This window comes from Apodemus sylvaticus, chromosome 1 (assembly GCF_947179515.1).
Source record: "Apodemus sylvaticus chromosome 1, mApoSyl1.1, whole genome shotgun sequence".
Taxonomy (NCBI): domain Eukaryota; kingdom Metazoa; phylum Chordata; class Mammalia; order Rodentia; family Muridae; genus Apodemus; species Apodemus sylvaticus.
In genome coordinates this window covers 19,326,906-19,350,660 of record NC_067472.1, presented here as the reverse complement: position 1 = coordinate 19,350,660, position 23,755 = coordinate 19,326,906, and the positions used below count along the sequence as shown (strand labels likewise).

General features: G+C 49.2%; 1 protein-coding gene across 1 annotated transcript in view; it reads right to left on the bottom strand.

Moving 5' to 3' along the window:
* The window catches only part of Crtac1 (cartilage acidic protein 1), a 143,656-nt gene that overhangs the window by 42,269 nt on the left and 77,632 nt on the right, over nucleotides 1-23,755 (bottom strand). The window contains exon 3 of the mRNA XM_052185632.1: nucleotides 8,457-8,653. Coding sequence (XP_052041592.1) covers nucleotides 8,457-8,653 — 197 coding nt within the window. The remainder of the gene's footprint in view (nucleotides 1-8,456; nucleotides 8,654-23,755) is intronic.

Here is a 23,755-nt window from a genome sequence, read left to right as displayed (position 1 = left end):
AATTAAACACATTAATATTTCTGCAGTGAAACATGAATATTCACACTAAGTGGGATAAATAAAGCTTATAAATAGCTCACATCAGCTCAGGACAGGTTTTGTTATGTAGTGAATTTCCCACAAACTTAAAAAAAAAGTGCCGGAGGCTTCTTGAGTGTTCTGGATTCAGGTCTGTGGAGAGCGACTTGTGCTATAGCTGCCATTGCTGTGGCCACATGAGATGGTAGGAGGCCTGCCCTTGCTTGCAGATGCCTGGGGGCTTCTGGAAGTGTCCCCTGCAGGTCTCCAGCCTTCCCCAGCAGAGAGCATCCCTGGTCCATCTCATTCACATTGGGGCCCCCTTAACTCTCCTACCCACTTCCTGAGATGACATCAAATCAGTTCCGCCAATGCCTGGGCAGGTCAACTCGGGTTCCTGTGAGTAGCCTGGACAAGAATTCTATGTATGACTCTCCAAGCTTGGGAAAGATCGCATACCAGCCCAAATTTCGAGGCCCCCTCACTAGTTATCAAATCATTAAAATTTTGTAAAGATTGCAACAAATTGTCTGCTTAATTTTACCGAGCAAGGCCTTTCCCAGATGCGCTTGGCCACAGAACCCTTTGGAGACTGTCGTCTCTGGCTTCGCTAGTCGCTGTCTAGGGTGCTGAAGTCTGAGCAGGCTTTGGGCTTGGTAGCCAAGGAATTTGGGTATCTCACGCTGTTGGTCCATCCCTCTCACTGGGCTCACCAGCGATGCCCAGAAGAATAAACTAATTAAGGTAAAATGTGCAACAGCGATGTGGAGCCTTGTAGATCATAAATGGGAACGGCAAAATCAATGGCGGCCCCTCTCCAGGCAGAGGCCCGGAGGCCCGGGCGACAGGAGGGCTGGGAGCCCGTGATTTAGGAAGAGCGAACGCGCTGGCAGCTGCAACCTGGGTAATTAGGTGTGTCAGGAAGACAGATAAACAGTGCGCGGTGCGGGTCGATGGTACAGGCAGTAAACACCAGCACTGGCCCCTGGCCCAAGTCAGTGCTGAGGTGGGCCTTGCCTCCTGGCTCCTTGTGGGACCCTTGGCACTTTGTCTCAGGGTCCCACACCAAAGTGGGCCAGTACTCAGAAAGAGGATGGGCGTCGGTAGGTGGGAAGTGGAGAGAGCCTCTCCCGAGTCCCTGGAGGAATGGGGACCCAGGAAAGGGACTCTGGGAGTCAGTGTCACAGAGGCGAGTCTGGGGACTTTTAGGCACAGAAGCTACCACCAACCTCCCCCCTCCCCCCCCCCCCCCCCCCCCCGGTGGCTTTGTGACAGCTAGCAACATCCATTTGTGGGATGATCTTGGGGACCCATGCACTTACCCTTCTCTCTGAGCTATGAAATGGGATGATGGGAATGGCCGCCTCTCCACCAGGCTGCTGTGAGTGTAAGTTAGTTAATGCCTGTAAAGTGCCTTCAATAATGCCAGACACAGGATAAAGTCCATAAACAACAAGAGCATCTCTGTCCAGCGCTTCCCCTCCCTCCCGGGAAGTATAGGGCATGACCCTCAACAAACCACACCCCAGGAGGCAACTGTGACATTAAGTTTCAAATGCCTCACAAGACACAGTCAATGGAGAGCCAGCGGAGCAGCGATGACCTCAGGGGAGAAAGAACTAGTTCAGACAAAGGATGTGTTTAAAAAGAATGAACTCAAGACTCACTTGGTCTCTGGTAGACTTCCTGACCTCTTCTTCCTCCTTCTATTCCACAGTGAAGAGGTAAACCCTGCCAGTACTCCCCCACCAGTGCTCCCCAGTTGTGCTCCCCCATCAGTACTCCCCATCAGTGCTCCTCACTAGTGCTCCCCCGCCGCCGGCATCCTTAGCTTCCTCCAGAATCTCCCCAAGAAGATTCGTGCCATACGGATAAATTGTGGCTCAGGTGTCAACCCCTCCACGTGAAGTTGCACAGATACGATCAGATGGCAATGCCCAGCTCCAAACTGGCATGATGTGGCAAAGCCCTCTCAGTCAGTGTACAAGGCTAGTGGGAGAAGCTCTGGGTCCTTAGCTAAGACCAAGGTGATAAACTCTGGGATCCTAGTGCGTGCATGTGTGTATGTGTGTGTGTGTGTGTGTGTGCGCGCGCATGTGTGTAGGTCAGAGGACAACCTTGGGTGTCATTCCTCAGGAGCTGTCTACCTTGTTCTTGCTTTGTTTCCCCCGGAGACAGGGTCTCTTACTGGCCTGGAGCATGCCTAGCAGGGCAGGCGGGCTGGCAGTGAGCCTCGGGGATTTACTTGTTTCTACCTTCCTGGTGCTGGGATTACAAGAGTGTGGTATTGCACCTGACTTACTTATGTGGGTTCTGAAGAATAAACCCAGAATCACTTTACTAATTCATCTCCCCAGTTCCCAATTCTTGTTTTTGAAAACATGGTCTTGGGTCTAGAAATGGCTCGGTGGTTAAGAGCATTGACTGCTCTTCCGAAGGTCCTGAGTTCGAATCCCGGCAACCACCTGGTGGCTCACAATCATCCGTAATGACGGATCGGATCTGATGCCCTCTTCTGGTGTGTCTGAGGACAGCTACAGTGTACTTACATATAACAGTAAATAAATCTTTAAAAGAAAAAAAAAAGAAAGAAAACATGGTCTCACATAACCCAGGCTATCCTCAAAATCCACCATCCACCATGTAGCTAAGGATGGCCCTGAACTCCTGATCTTCCCTCTGGCTCCTCAGGGCTGAAGACATGTGTCACAACACCTAGCTTTCTCCACACCCTATGCTGCTGCCTTGGTGGCCTCTCTCCAGGCCTGCCGCTCATTGGTCACACGGGACGAGGCACAACATGGGCTGTCTGGAGAGCGCAGTTTCTGAGCTCATCTTTCAAGTGGAGTCAAGCTGGGGCAGCTGAGAAGCAGCACTCTGCATCTGAGGGAAAGCAGGCCGGGGGTCCAGAAACCTGAGAATCCATTTCAGGGCCTGAGCACAGGGTGACGTTTCAGGAATAAATGAGATGGCGTGCATTAAAACACATCTCAGACTTTATGGGGTGCAGGAAGGTCCTGGGGACGGTGACATGGGTTCTGGGCTGGCAGGTGTTGGGTAACGCTTGGCTTTTTCTGAGTAGTGTCCAGCGGATTCCAAAGCTGATGGCACAGGCACCACACTATGGTGGCGAGGCACAGGGCCTCTGCTTGCAGCTGGAGCCTGCCTGGCTGAAGGAGGTGCTGGGCAAGAGGTGCATCTCCAGAGAGCAGATGGCCCATCTGCTGTGTGGGCAGAGGAGGCCGGAAGAGCAGCCTGCCCAGATCCGCTCTCTCTCTCTAGCATGGTGACTGACACATCGTTTCCTCTCTGGGAGGTTCCGAGTGTCCCTGTGGAACACAGAGTGTCCCCTGAGGTGTGACACAGCCCGGAAGCTGTAAAGGAAGGGTTAGAAATCCAAGTCTGTAAAAATGAAAGTTTTCCACATTTCAAAACCCACTATGATCGAGGCTGAAAAAAAATGACAAGCCAGGGAAAACCAACCACGACGTGTGTTTCAGACAAAGGACTAATTTTCCTAATTTATAAAGAGGTATTCTAAATCAATAAGAAAAAGACCAATAGTCGATAGGGAAAAAAATGGGCAAAGGCTAGGCGTAGACAAGAGAGTCAAATACATAAAAATATTCTCGGCCTCGCTCATTTAAGAAAAATGAAAATTAAAACCACTCTTGGAAATCAATTTTTTCCCCTATCAGATTGGCTAATAATATAAACGAAGGTGATGAAGTGCTGGCAAGCCTTTGGCAAGTGTCCGCTCATCAGCCACACAAGCACTCTGGTAAGTGCTGCCCCCAGGGAGGGCAGCCTGGCGCTCTGAGCTACACGTGTGTATTCCTTTGACACGCTCACTCTCTTTCGGTCAGTTTATCTTAAAACTATCCACGCAGTCACGGGAAATAGTGGACTGTACGAGCTCATTCATTGAGTGACATCCTTTGTTAGGAGAAAATAATTGAACTGCGTGCAAGAAATCTCAGGGTTCACCCATCGAGAAGTGATTCAATTAATTCCATATCTATACACGGGAGTACTATACAGCCATAAAAGAATGCGGGGTCCTTCTGAATGGTGTCGTGAAGTAATATCCAAAGTGTACTGAAATGCAAACAGCAGAACTATGGTCAGGGCCTGCTGCGTGCGTATAAGACGCGGAGGTCCTTGAAGCAGAACCGGGGGTTAATAGAGATATTTTAATATACATTTAAGTGTAGAGTTAAAACAGAGGCCCTCAGAAGGAAGGCGAGACACACCCAAAAGCACAGCTGTGAACTTTCCAAAGAAGAGTCATAGAATGTTAGCATGGGCGTGGGAACCTCCAGGGAAAGCTGCCAAGACCACAGACGGCAACAGTGCCTTGCACACGCAAGCCCGATGCTCTTCTTTTAAGTGAGTGGTTATAGAGTAAGCACTGTGTTCATAGTTGGTGCTAACCCACATGTCACCACACTACCAGTCAGGGCCAGGTGGTGACAGGGCCAAGGTGTGTCAGGGTAGGAAGTCCAGGGGATGGATCTGCCTAGGAACTAAGAGGTCCCGGGCTCACAGATGCGGAGGGAGGCCATTGCTGCTTCTTGTCTGCTCCTCTCCTGTGCACGCCCCTATGGAAGCCCTGGCTTGTCCTTTCCCAGAACAGGTCAGAACAGGTGGGTTTCCAGGACCTGGCCTTCTTGGGACTGGTCAGTCCTCTTGGGTTCTCTCATCAATTCTCAAGCCTTGCCCCAAGCCTACTGGGGACCCTCACATGCCGGTCTTCGCCTGGGCCTAGCCTTTTTGCTGCTAAGATCCCTCTGCTGCAGCCAGGATGGAGACTATTTCTTCTTCTCGGGATGCCTGTGGAGATTCTGGCCTTCCATGGCCACAGAATCACCCTGTGCTGTCAGGGAGTGCTTAGCAAATGCAGGTGCAAATTACATTCTTTTCATCCTTTATTCCAGACTCTGTTCACACAAGAGTCTATATTTGATGCTAAGTGAAAGGCGCCTCTTTGGGTTCTAGAGTACAATGCTGAGCTGGACAATGTACTAGAACTGGACAGAGCTGGCATATGACCCACTTCCAGACTCAAGTAAGAGTTATGAAGGCCGTAAGCCAGTTAAAGAAATAAGGGCATAGTTTGTGATAAGGTGCCTCTTAGAGGGGTCTTATTTGAAGAGTGAGCCTTGGGAAAAACATTTCAGGCATGAGGAACAGCAAGTCTGAGCTTCAGACAAAGATGTAGTAAATAGGAGAAAGGGGGAAAGGTTAGCACGGGAGATTGGCTGCACTGGGAAGGGATGTAGGTAACCCTGAGGACCTTGAAACTGCTCTGTAGAGCCTCTGGAGGGAGGAGACTTTATGAAGCGTGAATGGTTCCTATTCTATAGACGAGTCAAGACAGAGGGGTCAAGATCTTGTCTAAGGTCATCCAGAAAAGTTTGCATGAGCTGACTCCCAGAGGATACTGTAGGGTCCCAGGTGCTTCCAGGGACTTCAGTGTTGAGGGAGAGACACTGTCAATACACCAAAGGCCACATGGCTTCACTGGCTGGCTAGGGCTTTCGAAGAAGCTCTCAGGCCCCTCACAGAGGGCAGGGTAGCAACTGGCTGAGTGCTGTCTGGGCTGGACCCAAGGAAGTGCTGACACGACACAAGTGCCCCTGCTCCGTGCCCTCCCCATGTTGATGAATCAATGGATCACTCAACTACAAAATTAACTCAAACCCACAGACCTCCCTCAAACCCACAGAAGGTCATCGGGAGGGGTGCCCGAGGCTGAGGCTGCTGGGCACTGTTGTCTCTGGTGCCTCTCTCCTAGAGACAGGTCCTCTGGCCTGTGGTGTTGTGACATCTCTCTTGGCTTTCTTCAGCTTGGGCAGGGGGAACTCACTTGCTTTTTCTCCCTGAGACTTATTTAGTCAATTTTAATGAAGCTCTTGGGATGGTAAAGACCTGGCTGGGGCCACTGAGAATCGCACAGTGACCCCTTCTCTTGCCTAGGGTCACCCAGAAAAGTTTGCATGGACTGAGTCTCAGAGGATATTGTAGGGTCCCAGGAGCTTCCAGGGACTTTAGTGTTAACATCCCAAACCTGGCTGAGGTGGGGAGCTTGGAGAACTTAGTTATGGGGTTTAGAGTTCGGGGACTGGGAGAGGATGCCAGGTGCTGAGAGAAACTACAGGCTGTACTGGGGAAAGCATGGAGGGGGCCTCAGTGCCGGCACATAGTAGGTGGTCACTAGCAATTTGTTCAGAAAATAAGTACACCAGTGGGGAATAGTCATTGTTTGGCTGACCACAGACTCGGGATGATTCCTGGGTGGTGAATCACAGTCTTCTTGGACTGCAGTGTGGCCTTGAGAGTTAACTGTCAACAGTCTGGCAATGGGGTTCTGGTGCTATCCTATTCAGCCTTCTAACTGCATTGTTACAGCTTAGTTGGAGGGTGTCCCCCCACCCCCATAGCCTCTACAGAACCTTTGCTCTGGGATTCATGATGACTATTCTAAGAACATGCATGGGAGGGGCTGTTGCCTCAGAGACAACCTCAGGTGCCCTCCCCGTGCACTGTCTTGGGGGAAACTGTCCCTTCTCCTGGCATCCTGCCAGAAGAACACAATTGGGACAATTGTCCCTGCTCCTGATTCCTGGCATTCCGGGGCCTTCCTGGGGACCTGTCCTTTCTGCAGGCATCCTAGACTCTGCTTTTCTGACCTTGCCCCACATTAAAGAGTTGATCAGCCCATCAATTAATCGCGTCCTAATCCAATCTCGGCTTGGTGGAGAGAGGGCAGTAAATCCAGCTGGGTAATCATGCCCTGATATTTGTGTTGGGATAATTACCATCTCTCAGGCCTCACTCGGTGGCAAGATGAGATGAAAACCCATAAAACACCACTCAGGGCTGTGGCTCATTGTTTCTTGGTGGCACAAGACTGGCTTCCAGCCAGCCAGCCTGCCCACCCCTGCCCCTGGCACAGGGCCCCAACCTTGTCCCCTCTCATTCATGCAACTGGCTGAACTCAAAACTCCCGGAACAGCCTGGGTGGGATGCTGGATTGCAACAAGAAGTGGAAAGCCTGTGGGTGTTGGGGGGGAGTGTAGGGGAGGAGTAGGGTCCCATAGTCAGTCACTTGATAGCCTCTTGGACCTTGGAGAGCTCAGGACAGCATTTGTTTGTGGAAATCTAAACCACAGACTAGACCAAGAGTTGACTATTATCTGGAAGTGCCCTGTGCAGACCCAACCTAACCTCTAGGGGGCGCCTTGGTTTGGCTACTGTGCAAATGTTAACAACTCATTGTTAACATTTGGGCTTATTAGTGAGTACAGTTTAGGTCTGAGCAAAGTGAATCAGGGAAATCTAAATTCCATCACAGGAGATGAAGGGTCATCCTGGGGTATCTGCCCAGCATGGGGAGGTCCTGGAGGTCCAAGGAAGGTCCTACCTTCACCTAAGATGAGGTATGTGAGCAAGGGGTAGGGGTGATCTACAGCCCCAAGAACATAGCCTGCAACGACATGTGACCCGAGAAGAGCTGTCTTGATGCAAAGGACAGATAGAGAGAGGTGAGACTCTGGGTTTGAATCCTGGGCCTTCAAGGCTGCTGGGTTTGGGTGAGTCAGCTAACTCCTTAACAACCTAGTTTCTTTGATGTAATGTAAGAAAGCTAATTCCTTCCTAAGCAGACTGCGGGGAGGCTGCCTGTGACCAAGCGCTGAGGGTTGGGGGCCAGGGCCTGGCACACAGAAGGTGTTCTCTATATTAGTCACCATTAGCCTGATGGACATCAGTTTCCTGGCTACACAGTGCGGCCTCTGGGCCATCTGCACCTGGCATCCCAGGAGCTGGTAGTCAGGCATAGCGGGCTCAGCTCCAGACCGGAGGAGCCGAACGCATGTATGCAGACCCCCGTTAGCGGGGATGGACGCACAGGGTAGTGTGACAAGAACTGGAGGAGGTTCCAAGAATTCCAAGGCCAGCCTTCCTCAGAGTCACGTGCCCATCACTGCCCTGATGCCCAGAGTCCCTGCCCGCCACATAGGAATCCGTGGGAGGAATCCTTGCACTAGGCTAAAAGCTGAGGAGGCAAATTCTAGAAGGTCTCCAAAGCATTGAGAACAGCCTAGGACATCTGTTGATTCCAGGAGTGGTTCGGATGAGCTGGAGGACCACACAGGAGGGGTGGGATGATGGGGAGGGGGAAGAGGGGATAGGAAGGCACCTCAGGCCGAGGGAGAAAATGGTGTTCATGCTGAGGGAGATTATTTTTCATGCCCCTCTGTCCCAGTCCAGGGTCCCGAGGATGAAAATCCAAACTCCATCCCAGGAGATGAAGGGTCACCCTGGGGGTCTCTGTCCAGCACAGGGAGGTCCTGGAGGCAGAGGAGACTGGCTAAGAAAAGAGTGACGGGAAGAGGTAGCTGGGGGAGGAAGAGAACGGACCACCCGACCCTCACCTGAGAAGGCGTTATTGGTGTTGAGAAAGTAGATCTCCTCACGGCCATCCCCATCGATGTCACAGGCTGTGACCCCGATGGCGTTCCCCTGCCGGTCCCGCAGGGCATAGTAGGGTGAGCCGCGCTCGTCCACAGCAATGTTCACGAGCCGCTTCTGGGCTCGATCGTACTTCAGAACCAGGTTGGGGCCGTTGTACCTGGAGTAGGAGCAAGGAGAAAGGTTTGAGGGTGAGTGGCTGGGTCCACCCGGCTTAGAGTCCAAGCAACTCGGCCCCTGGCATACACAGGAAGGAGCCTTCCCCCAGGAAGCCCTGGATCAGAAAGAAGCGGAGGCTGTGGAGCAAGGAGCGGGCAGGTCAAGGGGGAGGGGCAGCCGCCACCAAGGGCCAGGCTGAAGGAAAAAACCCTTGACATTTTACCTTGTCCATTTCATGGTAAAAGGCATTTTCCCACTGATGACCTCATTAACTTAAAAAACAACCCGATGTCGACAAAAACACCGGGCAAGACTGGTATGGGAGGCTACGCTGCTAGAAACTCACTTCGCAAGGGAGAAACAGATGAAGTCCCTCAGAGAAACTGCAGCTCAGAATTGCTGAGTGGAACTCCTGAGGGAAATGGGAATCAGGTGTCAGTGCCCGAGCCCAGGCACCTTTCTGGGGCTCTCCTGGGACCCCCCACCCCCAATCCCTACCCCATGAGTTATCCCTGGAGAAGCTGTGTCACTGAGTGTCTAGACAACTGTCTGCTAGGAGGAAACACCCGTTCTAACAGTCCCTGGGATGGGAGACTTCCATCTCAGGGTTGAGCGTTACCAGGCAAACCTGCTATTCTTCTAGAGTTTGGGGCATCACTCAGGCCTGTCTCTCCTGAACCCACGCAAGCCTCTGTGCCACACGGGTATGTCTCTACTTTAGGGGCTTTTGCACTTGCTGTGCCCTCCAGGTGGGATGCCGGTCTAGACAGCTGTACAGCTGGCTCCCTCCCCCACCTTCTTCAAACCCTCAAGACCGTACTCCCTGCATCTGCATTTCTACCTGCTCTTCCTCCACATTCCCCATGTGGTCCCACAGCACTAAGTCTCTGTGATCCGGTTCCTCTTTCCTGCTCTCTCTGGTTCTCCTGGAACATTAGCTCCATGAGAACAGAACCTTTTCTTCTTGTTATGCTCAACATGCCTGACACATAGTAGGTGCTCAGTAAATATTTATTGAATGATATTTCTAAGCCGGGCAGTAGCACTTGCGTTTAATCCCAGCACTTGGGAGGCAGAGGCAGGCAGATTTCTGAGTTCAAGGCCAGCCTGGTCTACAGAGTGAGTTCCAGGACAGCCAGGGCTATACAGAGAAACTCTGCCTTGAAAAACCAAACCAAACCAAACCAACCAACCAACCAACCAACCAACCAACCAACCAAACAAACAAAAAAACAAAACAAAACAAAAAAAGAAATCTCTGGGGAAACTGAGAGTATCAAAGATTCTCCCAGGCAGCATGGCCAAACATGATGCCTCCCACCCCCTGAACAGCAGCCTGCCAAGGTCTCAAGAAACCCACATTTCCCATTCACCAGAGCCTGTAGGTGGGTCTGTGTTTCCAGCCAGGCAGTGCATCCATCATGAGCTGGCTTAGAGGACCCAGGGCGGACAGTCAACACTTGTAAGGTCTTTGGGAGAAATCTCTTCTTAGTCCTGAAACAGATCCAACCTAGCCCTCTCCTTTGTCACCAGAAGCCAGAGAAGTCCAGGGGATGCTGGTGGCCGGCCAAGAGCCTTCTGGTACTCACAGAGTGAAAGGGGAGATGGAGCTTATGGGGGGGCTGAGTCAGCGTTGGGGGATGGGAGGGTGCGCCCCAGACACCTTGACGAAGTGTGTTTGAGAGCTGAGTATCAAGGGCGGCGCCGTGTTACCTTTAAAGACACGCCAGGGCGGACAATGAGACAGAACACTCAGGTCTAGCACTGTCGGCAGCTGGCTCTGACCCCGGGGGATGGATGTGACTTTTAGTGTTAAATTCTAGTCTGAAAGCCCCAGCCCCCAGCTCTTCCATTGGATCGAGGGCTGCACCTGTCTTTTCAGACCACTGTGCTCTTGGGTGTTGGTCTCACTAAGAGCACACACTGTCACTCAATGTCTTGCTTGAGTCCCATACCATCTGGAAAGGAAAAGGTAGGGCATGTTTCTGAAAAAGAAACTGAGGGTCGGGGAGGCCAAGTGAGGTCCAAGGTCACAGAACTTGTAAGTAGCCACTGGGCTACTCTCTCCAGGGCAGGAATTCCACGCCCTTTCCACGCTGTGTGTGATGCCACCCCTCAGTCCTGCGCGTGTTTATTTCTCTGGTAGCTTCCCCAGAATAGTGGCTCCGAGTAACGTAAGTGGTGGAGGTTAGAGAACCGTACATTTTAACAGCACTTTACAGAAGTTTGCAAAGTGCTTTCCGCTCCACAGAGACCCCAACTCTGCTGTACTTAGGGCTGTGGTCTTGGGCTCTAGACTCTGCTGTTCTTTTCTGTGAGGTGGAAACTGGACTAAACAGGAGACGGACGATGAGTGTGGCCGTGGGACCAGCATCTGAACCTGCCTTCTCACATTAAACCAGAAAGATTCCAAGTAGATGATTTCCACCATACGCTTCACCTTCCAGAATCTAGTGAGCAAGAGATCCCCCGGCTGAGTGGGACAGCCAGGAAGCTCTGTGGTTCCAGGGGCCTAACTCAGTTCAGGAGATGGCAAAGCTGGTGTCCTTCTCTCAGGGCATGGGGGGACCCCACATAATGCCCAGCATCGAGACCCTCTTTACCCCCTGCCTCTTGGGTAACCCAGATGTTTGCCATGCTCTGGGGCCAGCTCCCAGCAGGAAGGGAGAGACCATGGCCTCCCCACATGTTGGAGGCTAACCTTTTTATCCTGAATCTGGGTGGCTGGGGTGGGCAAAAGTTTCTTGTCCCTATGAAGCGGCCCCTGATCATCTCTTCTTGGAAGATCATGGGGTGCTAGTCTCAGGGTACCTCCTATGGGGACTGTGGGGTGAAGTGGATAGTCTGGGTCAGTCCTGACCGGTTACACAATTAGCACATGTCAAGGGCCCCCCCAAACATACATGGGACATGGGACATGGGAGGAGGTCTGACACGGGACAGGAATTAGAGGCATGAAGTCTGCTTTGAGGTGGGGTTCTGAACAATCGCAAGGTAAGGCCAAGTCAGGGCAGTGCCCCCAGTGGTCAGCCTTCCCTCTGTCAGGCCACCCTGGGCTGGCCCTATAGCACTAACATCTGCTCCCCCCACCCGCCAGGAAAAGCCCCCACCCCCTTCTCCAGGGAGCCGTGTTACAGCTCACTTCCCCACCAGCCCCCGAAGGTGCCCTGCCCTTTCCAGCTGCACCTGTGTCTTTGTTCAGCTGCAGCCACCTGCTCCTCGGGGACCATTCTCCCACCCTCCTGGCCCCACCCTGTGTGAAGGCAGCCCCACGTGCCAGATGCGATGTGACCTTCTCTCTTCCGGGTGTCCTGCAGTGCCCTGCCTTGGCTAGCTCTTGAGAGGGCAAAGGTGTCTGTCCGTTCCACCTCCCTCCCCTCATTAAGTGTATACCGCCAGAGTCCAACAGGGTGTGTGTCTCTGCGTGTGCTGTGCCCAGAGCACGCTACGGCAGGCACTCAGACACAGAACACAAGAAGAAGGGCTTAGGGGAGAAGGGGTGGAGGGTTGGGATGGGGATGAAAGGTGTGAGGGGCAGGGATGGGAGGGTGAGGGATGAAACGTGAAGGAATGAGAGGTGAAGGAATGAGAGGAGAAGGGTCAGGATAAGAAAGGAAGGGTAAGAGGAGGAGACGGAGGGCTATGGGGTGAGGATGAGGTACTATGGAGAATCGAGGTGTGTGTGTGTGCATGTGTGTGTCTGTGCGTGCATGCATGTGTGTATACATGTGTGTGCATGTGTATATGCATGTATCTGTGTGTGTATGTAGATGTGTAAGCATGCAAGTGTGTGTGTCTGTGTGTGTGAGTGCATGTGCATTTGTGTGTCTATGTGAGTGTGCGTGTGTGTGTGTGTGTGTGTGCATATGTGTATGCATATGTGTGTGTGCATGCAGGTGTGTATGTAAGCGTGCATGTGTGTGTCTGTGTGTGTGTGAGTGCATGTGTGCATATGCATGCATATTTGTACGTGTGTGTGTGTACATATGTGTATGCATGTGTCTGTGCATGTGTGTGCATGTGTGTGTAAGCATGCAAGTGTGTGTCTGTGTGTGAGTGTGTGTCTGTATGGGTGTGTGAGTATGTGCATGCATGTGTGAGGCAGAGAGGGCATGTGTGTGTGTGTGTGTCTGTGTGTGTGTGTGAGTACATGTGCATTTGTGTGTCTATGTGAGTGTGTGTGTGTGTATATGCATATGTGTGTGTGCATGCAGGTGTGTATGTAAGCATGCATGTGTGTGTCTGTGTGTGAGTATGTGTCTGTAAGTATGAGTGCATATGTGCATATGCATACATATTTGTACACGTGTATGTGTGTACATATGTGTATGCATGTGTCTGTGCATGTGTGTGCATGTGTGTGTAAGCATGCAAGTGTGTGTCTGTGTGTGATGGTGTGTGTGAGTGCGTGTGTGCACATGCATGCATATTTGTACACATGTGTGTATGCATATGTGTATGCATGTGTCTGTGCATGTGTGTGCATGTGTGTGTAAGCATGCAAGTGTGTGTCTGTGTGTGAGTGTGTGTCTGTATGAGTGTGTGAGTATGTGCATGCATGTATGAGGCAGAAAGGGCATGTGTGTGTGTGTGTATAAATTGTATATACATGAGAATACGTGTTTGTTGGTAAGGGTGTGCATAATATAGAGGTGAGGGTGTGAAGGTGTGTGTGCAGAGGTGAGGGGGTGGGGGATGGATGAGAGGTGAAGCAGGAAGGAATGCATCAGGAAGTTATCCTGGGTAGCCTTCAGAGAGCAGTTCCTATGCGCACACTCTGTGCCAAGTGCTTCTAAATCCCACTTCATCTTCACGCTAAGCCTGGGATGCTGGTCCTATTAGCAACCCCATTTTACAGTTGTGAACACCAGAGTACAGAGGTGAAGTGACTTATCCACAGTAGTGGTATCAGCCCTACCCTGAGGAGCCTGGGCAAAACACTGTGTTTCTTTTCTCCGATGCTTGCTGGGGAGCACTGGGTATTTGCAGAAGTCGCAGGGGCTTTGAGCGCACAGTTGAATGGAGCTGGGACATCGGGCAGGGCCCCATGTTCTTGACAGATAGCTATGGTGCCGAATATCCGGGTGTGCCAGCTGCGGTTAGATTAGCACAGCCTTGGCGCCACATGCTGACTGGCTCGAGCTTGTCACTCTGCTCCTCTTAAGTTTTCAGTTTCCTCATCTGTAGCTCACTGCTGCTCACACCTCAAAGGACCGCCGCAAGGCGTGTGAGAGTGTGTGCGACAACACTTGGTAAACTGTGAATAGTTACACAATTGTAAGCTCTCATCATTTAAAAAAAAAAAAAAAGATCACAACAAGCCCGAGGCGTGACCCTTCGCTCCCCGGTGATCGAGCACTTAGTTTCTAAACAGCTACTACTCATCCCCAGCCACCCCACCCTGGTCAGGTAGGTGGATTTCTTTATTGAGTTCCCTGGTTAAGCACAGTTCTCCAAAGAGTTGTCTTTATAAGTGCTCTCTGCTTTCCCATCATGCATTTCCTTTTCCCATCCAACCTTAGTCCCAAAAGTCACTCTGGTTGCTGTCCTTGGTGGCTTTAATGTGGCCAGACTGAGGGAGGCCCTGTCTGTCCTTATCAAGTTTGGCCTCTTGGAATGAGTGGCACTGTGACCACCCCCAACTGCCCTCAACTCTCCCATAGGACGGCCCCTCCTCCCTGGGCTTTCCCACATCCCCGCTGAACTTTCTTCCCTCTCCAGCATCCTCCCCTTTCCCCACCACAGTTGGGCCCCTTTTCTTATTCCTCCCTTGTGACTGCTGGAGTCTCCAGGCCTGGCCTTGGTTCTGGTGTCTTCTCTCTCTCCATTTACTTGTTGGTCCTATCCATTCCCATGACTGACAACCCTTAAATTTATATCTCCAGCCCAGGCTCAGACTCATATATCCGACTGCCTACCTGACATCTCCCCTCATGCGCCCCAGATGGAGCACGTCCAAGATGGAACTATTGATTGCTCCATTTCTCCCTCCCTCAAGTAGGCACCCAAGCACTAAAACCAGGAGCTTGGCATCAGCCTCAGCCACCCCCCTCCCCTTCGTCTTGCCATCTAATCCATCAGCCCTTCTTGTCATATCTACCTCTAAAAATAGCTTTATTCTTTTCTTTCCTCCCCGCCGACTGCCACCATCTCTGGGGTGCCTCCTTTCTCTGGTTCCTCGTTTGCCGCACTGATCTAATCCCCGTTTATGAGTCAGAGGCATCTTTTTAACAAGTAAGCCGGGTCGTGGCAGCTACCTCCCTGAAACTCTAGGGTGGATGCTGTGGTTTGAGTCTGAGTGTTCCTCACAGGCCCATTGCGCTCAAACACGTGGTCTCCAGCAGGTGGCGTGTTATTTTTTAGGGCGCGCTGTGGAACCTTTTGGACAGGAGGCATGGTTGATGGAAGGTGAGGGTGGGACTTTGAGGATTAACCAGGATCTCCTTCTAGTCTTATTTTCTGCTTCCCGATCCACCAAAATGTGGACAAACCTTAGCCATTCCTTTCTCCATAAAGCTACACCGTTCTGCTTTCTCCGCCATGCCACGGTAGACGTCATCTCTGATGCCACTGGCCAAAATCGGATTTTCCTGGTCTGGCCCCGCCCACTTTGCTGGCTGACTCTCTCTGTCCAGCCCAGTATGATGTCATTCTACTTCCTGCTGCTTCCCACAGCCTGCTGATCTCCTCTGTTAGGGTTCATCTTAAAAGGCAGCTTGCCTTTTTAGAGAGATCAGATCAGAGAGATCTCCCGGTTCTGTCTCCTGATCCCTGCACCCTCTTTCCTACGGCTACCTGTTCTCTCTCTGTGGCCTGTTTCTTCCAGGGGGCCACGGGAGTCCCGAGGGCAAGGACATACCCCTCTACTTCACAGCCTCCATCCAGTCCACACCAAGTAGTCAATAAATCTCTTCAGAGAAGAGAAGGGACTAGGGGCCATCATCTCCGCATGGCTGCACAAAAGGCACACTGTGCGCAGTCTCCTGGTTTGTCTTTTATCCTCCAAGTTTGGTAACTCCCCAAACACCAACAAACAGGGACATGACAGAGAGGATGTAGACAGCTGATATCGTACTGGTGAGAAAGAATTACTGATGGAGATGGAGATGGAAGAGCTACTTTGTTGTTGTTGTTGTTGTTAATTGTAACCCATGTGAGGGGGAAAAAACAATCACTTAGATAAAAGGATGTAATCACTAAGTATTTACCCTGTGCCAGGTACTAGACTAAATAATTTACATGTGATAGCTTTTTTTTTTTTTTACAAAATAGAAAGCTTTTTAGACTTGGAAGCTATGTAACATACCTATTTTGAGAATTAAGAATAGAAAATTTCTTTTAAAAAGTTATGAATAAAAATCTGCCTCGTATGGTGGTACACACTCTCCATCTCAACACTTGGGAGTCAGAGGCAGGGGGATCTTTGTTAGTTTGAGGAAAACCTCATCTACAGAGTGTGCTTCAGGTCAGCCAGAGCTACATAGAGAGACCTTGTCACAAAGGAAAAAGAAACATAGAAGGAGGTGGGGAGGGAGAGAGGAGGGGAGGACATGTTACATACAGACAGCTTGAACACTAGAGACAGACCACACAAAGATGGCCGTGAGAGTCAGTGAGCCTATAAGCAGAAGCACACACATCAGCACAGGTGAAGGGGTGGGACTCAGACTAGCAGAGGCATGGAAAGGGGGAGCTGGTCAACCTGTAGACCAGCCTGATGCAAAGTATTAGTTAGTTGACTGCCAACTTGATTGCATTTAGCGTTGCCATGGAAACAAGCTCTGGGCATGCCTGTGAAGAAGCTTCTAGATTGGGTGAGCTAAGGACAGAAGATGCACCCTAACTGATGGTGGTGGTGGTGACACCATTCTGGGGCAAGGTTTTGAACTGAAAGAAAAGGTGCAGACAGGCTGGGCAGCAGCCTTCATCTTTCTCTGCTTCCCGACTGAAGCAGCTGCCTGAAGCTCCCACTCTGTGACTTCTCCACTGTGAATCGCACTGTGTTTAAACTGTGAGTTAGACAATCTCTTCCGCACGGCGCCTTTGTTAAAGCAGTGACGGCATTTAACATTTTTATTACTATATTTTATTTTACTTTACTTTATGTGTCACATGTTTTGCTCGCATGGACACTTGATGCTCAAGTAGACCAGAAGAGGGCATCAGATCCTGTGGAACAGGATGCAGATGGTTGTGAGCTACCACGTGGGTGCTGGCAACCGAACCTGCGTCCTCTGCAAGAGCAGCAAGTTCACTTAAGCACTGAGCCATCTCTGTAGTCTCTCAAAGCCATGATAAAAGTAACTGACATGGCAAGTCACCAGGAAACAGTCCCATCTGGTGGGCTACTTTAGACAATCCCTGTAGAGATGTTTTAAAGATATGTTGTATTTTCATGACTATGGGCATAAAAGACATATTTTATTCTTGGTCACATTAATAAATATCCTCAGTTATAAGTTAAAAGAAGTGAGTTTCTGCTAAAAAGTGATTAGCTAGCCATTAGATAAAATTAATTGAAAGACAAACTTATATTTGGTCTAAAGCAATAATTAGCCAAAGAACAACATGTGGCCTCCTGCCTGATTTTGTAAATAAAGTTTTATTGGAATGTAAGCATGCAAATTCATATACAACGTATAGCTACTTTTGGCAAAAGACAGGATTGAATCGTTGCAACAGGGACTGTATGCCCTAAGAGCTAAAAATACCATTTGGCTCTTGGCAGATAGAAATAGTCAACCCTTGTCAAAAAGGTTGTTAGCCATATATATTACCACATTTCACATATATAATATCTCAAATATATGATAACATATGTATATTATATAACACATATGATGACATATGATATGTGTTATATATATACACACATATAAGGTAAGATATATATATATGTGTGTGTATATATATGTATATCTATACATATATATGTATATATACATATATATGTGTATACACACAGATACACACACACAGACACACACACACATACACACACACACATATATATATATACACTTTGAGTGTGATTTGCATAGTCAAAACATGATGATAATGATGGTCCAGGTCCAGTCTCAGCCTTTCAGAGGCCCAATGGTTTCCGTCTGTCTCTGGTTACCATGTAAGAAAAATCTGATGTTGTTGAGACAATCAGGAGCTGCAGAAGTAAGTCAGTCCCATGGACGATCAGTGAGGCACCAGGCAGGTAAGCAGAGACCTCTCCAGCCCTTAGCCTAGACGGTTGACACTGGAAGCATGATCATCAATGCAGTACCGAGGCATTATGTACAACAGAAGAACTACCCAGCAGGTTCTAGACCAAATTCCTGATGCACAGAATGGGAGGAATAATAAATCATCTTTAAGCCACTAAGTTTTTGGAAAGAAATCAGATAACGATGAGCTATCACCTCAGACCTAAGGGAAAGAAAAATGTATCCCTGGAAAGTAGGAAAAAGGATTATCCATAAATCAGTGGAGTTCTCTAGGTGAGCCATTTGAGTTCACAACCAGCATGTCTGTCCAGTGGAAGTCTGGATACAGTTGGCTTGTAGCTGGACCTCAGAATATCTGGCTGTATTCCCAGAACCTTCAGAGAAAAGCTAACAATGAACAAAGAGCTAGACATGGAGGTGCATGCCTATAATCCCAGTATCTTGGAAACTGAGGCAGGAGGAAAACAAGCTTGAAACAAATACAAAACAAGAAAACCAGAACGACCCCTGCTGTTCCCCACAGGGATTCCAGATATCACTATTTTTTGAGTCCTTGTTTTCTTTCTAGCGTGTCAGAGCTTGAATGTAAAAGATCTCCCATCAGCTCAGATGTTTGAGGACTTCGTCCTGGGTTCATGGTTCTGTTTTGGGAGGTCACAAAGTGTGACTAAGCTAGAAAGGGGACTGGCCTTGAAGGCTGTGTCTGTTTCTCATCCTGGCCCAAGTTTTCTTATGTAGAACAGAAGAAAGTTCTGCCACATGAACAAGCTGTGCCACCAGCTCCCATCGCCACGACCAAGCTTTCCCAGCCACTGCATCTTCCCAGTCATGTTGGACCACACCCTCTGAAACTGTGAGCGAAAAGCAGCCTCTCTGCTCTGAAGCCGTTTCGGTCAGGCATTTGGCCACAGCGATGAGAGAAGTAATTAATACATAGCTGTAGCTAAATGTTTCCCATTTTTAATCCCATACCTTTGAGCACAGATTCTCTCTTTGGAAATGTACATAATGATCTTTTTCCTTTTCTCCCGTTTAATTCATTGAAAGCTGTTGAAGTTAAAGAGGACCCGGAAACATATGGAAAGGTATTTAGACAGGAGATTCCCATGTTGTATTCCGGAATAGGATCTGTCTGGAGACCAAGGATTCACTGTGAAAGAGTGGGACTTTGAGAATTTGAGGTTCTTGGTTGGGATGAAGGGTCTGAGAAGGTAAATTGCCTAGGCTTGAAAAGGGCATCCAGAAAGAAATGCAAGGCAGATTTTGGTCTTGATTTAAGAGTGGACCAGAGTGAAGAAGACCTCACAAAGACAACATTCTACTGAAAACAGTAACTAAGATGAAGGGGGAAAACCCACTTCTGTCCTGAAGGGTGGATGGTTTTCCGAGAAAGGGATGTTTGGAACTAGAAGGTAGGGATAATCTGCAGCCACAAGTGTCTGTGTTCTGTAAAAATTCCATGTGGCGTGATTGATGGATGATTCATTCTAAAAAAAAGCTCTGTGCTCAGTGTGTGCTCAGTGCCCTTGGGATTTCCTATATTTTGATGTGCACAGAGGCACCCAGAAGGCAGAGACCCTCCCTGGCATTCTGTCTCCCACTGTTCCTAGGACATCGCCGGAACAATCCTGTTTGCCGATGTTGACGAGATGGTGGAGATGAGCAAGACCATCACTATTCCTCAATGTGTTTCCAGGAAAAGAGGGAGACAGGGAGGCAGACACTGCAGAAACTGTCAAAGGAGGGAACCCGGCCAGATGGAGGTTGTTAGTCAAGGTTCTTTGATTGTGTGTGACAAACACTTAAGCTGAACTAGCTGAGGAATTTCTTGGCACAGATTCTAAACTACAGGAACCGAGAGGGCGTAGCTAGATCTGTGGGTGACCTGCGGGAGGGCAGAGTGAGGACTAACAGATAGATCATGGGCCTTTGTCTTCTTTCCTCTCCCCTGTCTTCCTGTTGGCTTCATTCTCTTGCACCGTCCTGTTCAAAGGGTTGAACGGTGACAGCGTCCCAGCCTCATGCACGAGCTCTAGCTTTGCCTGAATAGAAGGCACTTTCTTCTTCTCTTCTCTTTCTTTGTTTCTTTGAGGAGGGCAAGATTTTTCTTATTTTATTTAGTATCACTGTAGGCATGAGGTGTGTGAGCGGAGTACGCACACACCATGATGTGCGAATAGAGTTCAAAGGACAATATTTTTGGAACTCAGTTCTTTCCTCCTGCCTTGGTAAGGTGGAGGGGGGGTCTTGCTTGTTTCCTCCATGCCTTGTATTCCAGAGTAACTGGGCCATGAGCTTCCAGGTGATTCTCCTGTCTCTGCCTCCCATCTTGCTATAGGTATGCTGGGATTAACAGATACAAGCCACACTGTAGGACAAACGTCAGAGAAGATCTATGATTGGCTCAGCTGGTTTTGTTTGGCACTGTCGGAGCCAGGAGATGGGAGCCTGTGATTGACAACTTTCAAATAGGAGCTGTGTGCCATTAAGAAGAGAAGTGTCTGGAAAGATGAAAGATGTGTCTCTAGGTGACAGTGACTCATCGAGTCTGCTTTGGAAACATACTCCACAAGGCCTACTGTTGGGAGGCAGAGCTTTGCAGGCTCCATGAAGTCCCTGTGGCCTCAGAGACATCTGGACACCCTTCCAGTCTCCTCCAGACACCCGAGGAGGAGGTCAACACTGAGTGTGGAGGACCTGCCTGTCTTGTTTTAAATCTCTTTCCATGGTCCTCACCCATGTGTCCAAAGGGCAGGTCTGGGTTATAGCAGTCATGTCTCCAGCATGTAGATCCACTTGTTTACGATTTAGGGAGACCATTAGCTGCTTTGTCATAAAACACTTTAGACACCTACTCAAATTTTATGGCATGCCATAACTACCCAGGATCTACCACTTCAAACTGTTGGCCTCTCTTTCTCAGTTGAGGAAGTATGACAATTTAGGTCACAGTGTTGGGGGCACATGGCCCATAGATATTTGCTTCTTCTTTAAGAACAGAAATGATAAGTTAATTATTGACTCCATGTTACCCCACACTGGGACCCTGCTTAAAGCTGGGACCACTGCCAGGTACCATGATGGATATACACGACCTTTGGTGTAAATCTCTGCCCAGGGTCTCAGCCTGGTGTGGCTTAAATAAGTGACCTGAATCCCAAGTGTTCAGGAGACAGAAAGGTCACTTATATTGGAAGTCAAGACTTCATAAAAATACATTTGATCTAGAATTTGAAGCATGCATAGGCTTTTAGTAAGATAGGTATAAACAAACATTGTAGAAGAAATAGTACATGCTAAGGAATATATGAGAGCAGAAAACTAGTTTAGGGATTGGGTAGGTTGGCTGGACTACTGTACAGCGATGTGTGTGTGAGTGTTTGTGTGTGAGAGTGTAGCAGAAATAACAGATGGCAACATGGATAGTGACTGTGCATGGAAGCCAGGTTGGTGGTCCCCGCAGCATCATACCAAGGCTTCAGATTGTCTTGGGTGGGAATTGGAGGGGAGAGCCAATGGATTCTAAGCAGAATATACCACCACAGCACAGTTGCATTGGAAAGCATTGCCTGTTGATTATATGCATGAAGAATTGACCAAAGGACAGCATTGAAACAGTGCAAGCCAAGTACAGTGGAGTAAACCTGTAATAGCAGCACTTGGGAGGTTGAGGCAAAGGAATGAACATAAATTTGGGGCCAACTTGGGGCTACATGTTGAGTTCCAGACAAGCCTGAACGTTACAAGTCCACGTGTTTCCACACAATCCTTCCAAAAAGGCTCTTTTCAGTTAACCTAGGTGGATTTTGGTTCATTGAAAGTAAATGATGTCTAAGACAGAATACTGGGGAAAAAGAAAACAGGAAAACAAGATTTCAAGCAAGAGGGACAGCTACTAGTCCCAAATGCTTCAGGACCAAAGTTCTGAGTATTGGATCAGCAAATGTGTCCATGTGGAAACTTGATGGTAAGGTTGACCCTTGGTTCAGAGACCTTGACACCCAAGCACCCATCTGAGCATGGTAGGCATTTCTCTGCTCCCTACTAAGATTCCTGCTCTGGAACACATAGAAACATACACTCCCCACATAGAAACATAACCGATAGTCATGTAGATCAGAACAGAGTTGCCCATGGTAGATGGGCCCTGAGGGTTTAGCCAATAAGCTTCTCTTCTAAGACATTCCTTTCTGCAAAAGGTATTTAATTTATGGTCCACCCCGAGGAAGTGGTAAGCACCCATTTTCCACGATAAACAGTCAATAAACCCTTCGATTCACAGTCAATAGATCCTGCGATCCTAGTAGCATCTGGATGTCCAGGAGTGTGGGGATCCCTGGCCCCAGGCTCATTTTCCTCAGCCTGCAGGTCCCGGTTTGTTTCCAAGTCCATGCAGTTTCTAGCAATGACTGGGTGTTCAGGAACTTGAGAACACCAGCTTTGGCATCAGCCTGTGCCATTTCTCACTTGGGCTGAGTTTTCCTACCACCTGAGTGGTGTGTGGAGCTTCCCGTAAGCCCAGCACCCAACGGTGCAGGGTAAATGCAGTTTAGGGTTCTGAGTTTTGTCTCCCCAGTGGGGAACACTTCTGCAGCAAGGCAGAATTTGGAACCATAAATGTGTTCGGGAATCTGGAAGTCACTGACAACCTTTAAGATGGCTCTTAGAGAGGACAGAAGCTTGGAGCTGCGGTATAGACAACTCATCGAAGATAAAGGGGCTCAGAAAGGCCCAGAACATCATGGCCAGGGGGATACAGGGTGATTAAGAGTCTCAATATGCTCCAAGCTTTGGGCGTTCGTATGGCAGTGGATTGACAGGGTGCCTGGACTGGGTGACTAGGAGGCAGAAGAGACAGATGTCAAGTACAGCTGATTTGCTAAGCCAGAAATCTCAGGAAAGGAAGAGAAGATGGATGAGGTATGAGACGGCACGAGAGAGTCATTAAGTGGTACTTGGAGGCTGGTTTTCTCTTTGGCCAGTGGGTGAAATTTCTCTTCTAGAGAAGGGAGTGGCAGCTAACTTGAGGAAGGAAGATGATCTGGAACAGTGATTAAGATGTGGTTTCAGAGAGCAACATTGGGCCATCAGAGGAATGGTGAGCTACAGGCCACCAGGTATGGCCTTCAGTCCTACAAAGAAGATTGACTATTCTGGAGAGGGCACATCCTCACAGGGAAGCCAGAGTGAGGTGGCTCTGTAGAGGTGTCACCAAGTATCAGGGAGAGCACTGGACCTGTAGACAGAACACAGAGGCTGAGAGGATCGGGGTCTCAGGACGAGAGGGAGACTGACACAACTTCCCAGCGGTGTGGGGCCTCTTTAGTTGCCCAGCCTCCATTCCTCTGGTGTGACGTGAGGATGCTGACATCCACTCAACTGCAGACGATGAAGATCTGCCCTGTATCTCCATGATGGTTGAGGTAGTGTGTGGTCCACAGCACATGCTCAGTAGACACTGGTTAGCAACACTGTCTTCCGTCTGACACATAATGGTAACTCAATAAATATTTTTGAAACGTTGAATTATTGTTATTACCATGGTAGCCTTGAGCACAGGAGACTGAGCTCCACAAGAGTTCTGGACCATATTTTATTCCTCTAACCCCAAATACAGGCTTGATAAAGAACCTGGTTATAGCCACTAGGATTCATTTTCCTCATCTATGAGGGGGGGGTTAATAATATTTGCTCTGCCTCAAGGCCAAATGGCATAATGCATGTAAACAGAGGCATAGCCATTGTTTTACACACACACACACACACACACACACACACACACACACACGCGCGCGCGCGCACACGCATGCATCAGGCACGCACATACACACACAATCTATAACTACATACATACACACAAACACAAGCACACACACTATATATAT